The 6,080-nt window shown below is 43.8% G+C and overlaps 1 protein-coding gene across 1 annotated transcript; it reads left to right on the top strand.

The window, feature by feature from the left end:
- Positions 1 to 5,044: 5,044 nt before the first annotated feature.
- Positions 5,045 to 5,921, top strand: LOC106561111 (interleukin 17c). Its single transcript, XM_014124760.1, has 3 exons — positions 5,045 to 5,071; positions 5,222 to 5,475; positions 5,672 to 5,921. Exons 1-3 carry the CDS (start codon positions 5,045 to 5,047, stop codon positions 5,919 to 5,921), a joined length of 531 nt encoding a protein of 176 aa, XP_013980235.1.
- The last annotated feature ends 159 nt before the right edge of the window (positions 5,922 to 6,080 follow it).

Here is a 6,080-nt window from a genome sequence, read left to right on the forward strand (position 1 = left end):
TTAACATACATTTTCACTACCAAATATAATTAAAGCACCTGGACTATCTCATCATGATTACTGCAGATCGTATGCATGTCAATGGGCAGGACACAAATTGGTGCTTTCAAGGGTGGGGCAAGGACATCACGAATGCATTCTGCTTCGCAATTAACTTTTTGCCCCTACTAGCACTGACTTTAATAATGACTGAGATTTGTGGTTGTCCCACCTAGCTATCTTAACCCTCCCGTTGTCCTCATATTCTGTATACACCCCGTGTGCTCCAGGTCAAACTGACCCGCCTTGACTAAACCCCCAATGAGCACATGTGTGACAGTATGCATGTGCACAGCCTTTGCAGATATATTTCTTACATCTGCAGCACACAGTATGTGTTTTAGAGTCCTTCTTTGGTGGGCAGATCTGACACCTCTTACTTGCCCCAGCTTGGGCAGTGGCTAGTGGCTCCTCAGGTTGATCATGAGATCTGGCCCTCTGAACAGCTTTCACAACTGATGCAGATGCGTCTGTGCGGGGGAGACGCTACCTTCTTTTGATGAATGGAGTTACAAGTGCCTTTCCCAGCTGCTCCAGGAACACCCTCCTCTTGCTGCGCTTACGAGGCATCCAGCTAGGGTTGATCTCTCTCCATGTCACAAAGGCATTGTAGGAGGAAACATCAATGATGTTGTGGAAGATGGCCAGTGGGCAGTCATCCTTTTGCAGCTGTACGTTCCAATCACCTTATCTAGGTTGTCCACACCTCATTTGTTGCAGTTGTAGTCTAGGATCATGGCGGGCTTCCTGTCCTGGTGATGGCTAATTTCATCCTCTGTGCAGTGTGCTCAGAAGTAACACATTCTTGTTTTTCTTTGGGAGGTAGGAAACTAGAGTGGTGGTGGGCGTGAAGGCAAACCTTGATAAGAAGACCTCTGTCCTTTTACGCAAGCAGTGCAGGTGGGAGCTCAGGCTTGTTCTTTCGAACTGTGCCAACCATGGTGATGTTCCTCTTCAGGAGCTGCCGTCCGAGTTCATAAGAGGTGAAGAAATTGTCACGTGACATTGTGACCCCTCTGTCACATCAAGCACAACCCGCATCCCCTGGTTCTTCTCTGGGCCTCCACTGGTCGGCTTCCCGATGTAGACTTGCATCTTCCAAGCGTAGCTGGATTTGGCGTCGCAGGCCACCCATGACTTGATCCCATATTTTGCTGGCTTGCTGGGCATGTACTGCCGGAAAGGACAACGTCCTTTGGCAAGAAGAGATATAAATTGATATTTATTTATAAAGCCCTTCTTACATCAGCTGATATCTCAAAGTGATGTACAGAAACCCAGCCTACAACCCCAAACAGCAAGTAATACAGGTGTAGAAGCACGGTGGCTAGGAAAAACTCCCTAGAAAGGACAGAACCTAGGAAGAAACCTAGATATACCTAGATAACCTATATACACTACCTCTGAATGGAACCAGTTGCTCATCACTGTCACGTCAGGCCCTGGGTTGTAGAGGACTGGTAGCCTTTCCACCCACTTGTCCCAGATCTCTCTTATGGCTGCCAGTTTGTCTGTCGCACGTCTTGCAGGTCTTGACTCACGGTCATCAAATCGTAGCAGTCTTGAGTAAGTGTGAAAGAGTTTGAGTGGCATGGTGGCACGGAAAATCGCCCTTCCACTCTCTGCATCCCATAGACTAGCTGCAGCCTCACCTCGGGACCTGTATACACCTGCTAAGATTAGCAGCCCTATATAGGCATGCAGGTCAGTCTCATCCATCCCTTTCCAGCTGTCTCCATATTTTCGAAAACCCTCCAGATTTGTCATGTCCAGGATGATTTTTTTCTATTGCCTGTGTGATGAACAGGTAGAATGTCGAGGCCATGTCATGGGCATGGGAAACGGCATACGTTGTGGGTCCCGGGGTCATCTCCAGGCCCTTATGCTCTGCCATTCTGCCCTGGTTGTGCTATGCTGCTGAGGACCATTTGATTTTGCCATTTTTTGACAGGAAAGCCTCTCTTTCAGCTTGAGGGAGTTCTTCTTCCTCTTCTTCTGGAGATGATGCATCGTGCTCTGGGTTGTATTCCTCCCCATCTTCATCTTCTGACACATCCTCCACTTCCTCCTCAGAATCAGAGTAGTCTTGCTGGACATTTGAAAAACTGTGTTCTAGAACCTGTTCAGCAGTGAAACACACAGTCATGGCTTCAGCACCTTGGACAAGACCACATGTCCGGACATGTACAGACTTGTCTGGACATGTACCCATGACAATATTAGTATCTGTTGTTTCCTACAGCTTACACGGATGCATGAATAAAGGCAACATTTCACTTTTGTACTACTGGGGTCAGTCTAGGACAAGTCATCAAATGTCAAGTTGAATAATATCCTAGAGGGGATTGTTTTCACTGCTCCACATGTCTGGACATGTAAGGACATGTACCCCTTCACTTTTGCACTACTGGGGTCAGTCTAGGACAAGTCATCAAATTTCAAGATGCATAATATCATGGAGGTGATTGTTTTCACTGCTGTAGTGTCGGGTCAAAATGACCCGAGGACAGCAAGAGGGTCAACACTGTGTGGGTTCAAAATGACCATAGGACAGAGGTGCCAGGTCACAGTGTCGGGTCAAAATGACCCAAGGACAGCGGGAGGGTCAACACTGTGTTGGGTCAAAATGACCTGAGGACAGCGGGAGGGTCAACACTCTGTGGGGTCAAAATGACCCGAGGACAGCGGGAGGGTCAACACTCTGTGGGGTCAAAATGACCCGAGGACAGCGGGAGGGTCAACACTGTGTGGGGTCAAAATGACCCGAGGACAGCGGGAGGGTCAACACTGTGTGGGGTCAAAATGACCCGAGGACAGCGGGAGGGTCAACACTCTGTGGGGTCAAAATGACCCGAGGACAGCGGGAGGGTCAACACTGTGTGGGGTCAAAATGACCCGAGGACAGCGGGAGGGTCAACACTCTGTGGGGTCAAAATGACCTGAGGACAGCGGGAGGGTCAACACTCTGTGGGGTCAAAATGACCCGAGGACAGCGGGAGGGTCAACACTGTGTGGGGTCAAAATGACCCGAGGACAGCGGGAGGGTCAACACTCTGTGGGGTCAAAATGACCCGAGGACAGCGGGAGGGTCAACACTGTGTGGGGTCAAAATGACCCGAGGACAGCGGGAGGGTTAAGATTAAATGTGTTTCCATGTAGGTGACATGTCATGATAATTTACTGAAAGTCAAGGTGGAAATGTGAGCCCAGCTGAACTGGTCAATGGTGCAAGTCTACTGATTTAACACTTGATTATTGGAAAGTGAAACAAACATTGGAAAGTTCAAGGTACCAGCATTGGAAAGTTTCATTGTATAAGTCTATTGATTTAATATGTTTGCTCTTTGGGGCAGGGATTTGATCATTGGAAAATTCATGGTACTTGCCCTTATTGGGCTAGACTCATCTTTTCACCGAGCCTTTTCAAAGTGGCAGATGTGAATTTGTATCTCTTAGACATGTTACTCAGCGGCAGATTGATAGTCTAGGGTCAGTTTCATCATGACCAGAATGTATTAGAAGAAGCACACTAGTAGTTTATCTGCTGCTCATTAGCTTGCAGATGGAGGGAACTTCTACTTTATCACAAAGAAAACTACCTATTTATAATGAAGCATGTTGACTTCTGACAGTTTACTGTACCATGTGGAGTCCTTTCCAGATTTCTCTTTGCCTATGTATTGGCTTGATGGTGAGAATACCTGGCATTTTGACAATCTCACCTGATAGTTTATTACAATGCACTGATAAGGCATTATTGTATGCCTATCTCTCACTGCTGTACAAACACCTCATGCTGTTCAAGAACCACCTTTTTTGGAAAGAATTCAATCAGGAAAAACACAAATTAAAAATACTTTCGGGAATCTGTGGCATCGACTTGCTCAGTGTGAACTGCATTGTTGGTTAAGGGCTTGTAACTAAGCATTTTACGGTTGTATTCGGCGCATGTGACAAAATACAATTTGATTTGATTTGATGGTAGTGAAGGAAAATGATCAGATGGGGGGTGTGGAGAGAAGGAAAAGGCTCAGATGGTTTTTCTTTATCAAAATAGATTATTTAGAAGCCTTTTGTCACAAACGCACAAATATACACTCCTGTGTCAACTAAAAATGTGGGACAAATAAAACAGTTTATCAATTGAGAAGAGCTGGAGAAAAAAAGCAATACTTCACATCATTGTCAATTTGTTCTCTATAATCATACACTTGAAAAAAAGAATAAACCGTTTAAGTGGCTGTCCTGATGAAAACCACTGATTGCATCAGAGTGGGAAGACCCAGGCTGCAGGAGAAAGTTGTGGTCTTGTAGGAAGGCTGATGAGGCTGTCTAGTGAAGCAGCTAAATATACTTTTATGAGAATTTAAGCATCATGCTCTGATGAACAAAGCTAAATCATCAACAAAGCAAAAGCCCATTGGTCTAACAACTAAATTAACCATCATTTAAAAAATATATAATTGAATACAGTATGTTACATTTATTATTAGTAGAAAACTGTGAAAAGGTGTAGTAGCATAAGCCACAATTGGGCTACATTTATAGATGGATGCAGATCGAATCAGTTTTAGCATTGTATGTATTAATGAACAGTTTTGTTACATTTCTTCATAATTCCTAGCTTCTGTCTTGACTGAGAACATATCAGTAAGATTACTGTCAGTCATAAATGACTAGGGGATGCAGGTTGTCTGATATTAGATCTATCGTCAGCGTCAATATAGTAATTACATCAGATAAAAAAATCTATGTGTATAAGCTATAGTATAAATCACATGAGCTCATATAAATGAATTTAATAACAGGTGATGTAATCTTAATGTAGACACTCACTGTAGGAAAGAGGATGCAGGGAACTCAATATTCCATTTCCTTCTACATGCGGGTTTCCCCAAGCAGATAGTGGACTTGCCTATAAATTCTGTAGGAGCATGGGCATGATGGCACAAACCGAGCAAAAGCACCTGGGCTCCTCTACTACCAAGATATTTGATATTTGAACATGCCAGGCCTATTCAAGATTATGCAGGTAAGTGAGAGATTGACTGCCCTGATGGAATGAAGTGTATACACCTCAATTAATGTTGGGTTGCCTTCTGATCTATCTTTATGGATAGGCCTTATTCAAATGGAAATTTCCAAATGTTTTTGATTAATTTATTTCATCATTCCTTTGCAGACTCTAATTTTACTTGGACTTGTTATTGCTAAATGTACATGGACATCAGAGGCACACAAGTATAAGGGATGCTTCAGTACAGAAAAACTGGAGCATAGAGCTCTCAAGATCCTTCACCGAAACCGGTACCAGACAGATGTTCATATTGACGAAACACAGTATCACAAACTTGGTATGAAGAAGACCTGCCCCACTGTGCTTCGTTCACAGTCAGTAGACTACAACAATCGTTCAGTCTCCCCCTGGCGGTACAGGTAAGGCATCTCTTTCTACTCGAAGTAAATACCTTTTGATAGATCGAACATTGTTTTAACCATGCATTCATAATATTATCAGTCTGACAGTAACTAAATGTGCATGCCATATGGTTGGGAAATACATTTTCGGATAGCATTATTCATTGATTGATAATTGGCTATTTTGATAACTGGATTGCCACTTTTCCCTTAGCATCGATAGCGTGGAGGGACGATTCCCCGAAAAGATTGTTGTTGCTGAATGTCTATGCCAGGGATGCCTCATCATTAAAGGGCCCAGACACCACGGGGCCCAACATCATGCATATAACTCTGTGCCTATAGAGCAAACCCAGATGGTTCTGATGAAGACCGTATGCCTGAACAACCCAGAAAAATACTCACTTACATCACACTTTGTCAAAGTGCCCATTGCCTGCACCTGTGTTAGGAGTAGGATATGATTGCCTCTCATAGAGGACATTTTTTAGACAAACTGTCCTGACATGTTTCACATTTTGTTGTTTGTTTTTAAAATGCACTTACGCTATTGAAAGTATTACACTTAATATGCTTATGGATAATAAGCTATCGATAATACATGCGTTTTTATATTAGACAAA

The sequence above is a fragment of the Salmo salar genome, chromosome 10, assembly GCF_965601325.2.
Source record: "Salmo salar chromosome 10, fSalSal1, whole genome shotgun sequence".
Lineage (NCBI taxonomy): Eukaryota > Metazoa > Chordata > Actinopteri > Salmoniformes > Salmonidae > Salmo > Salmo salar.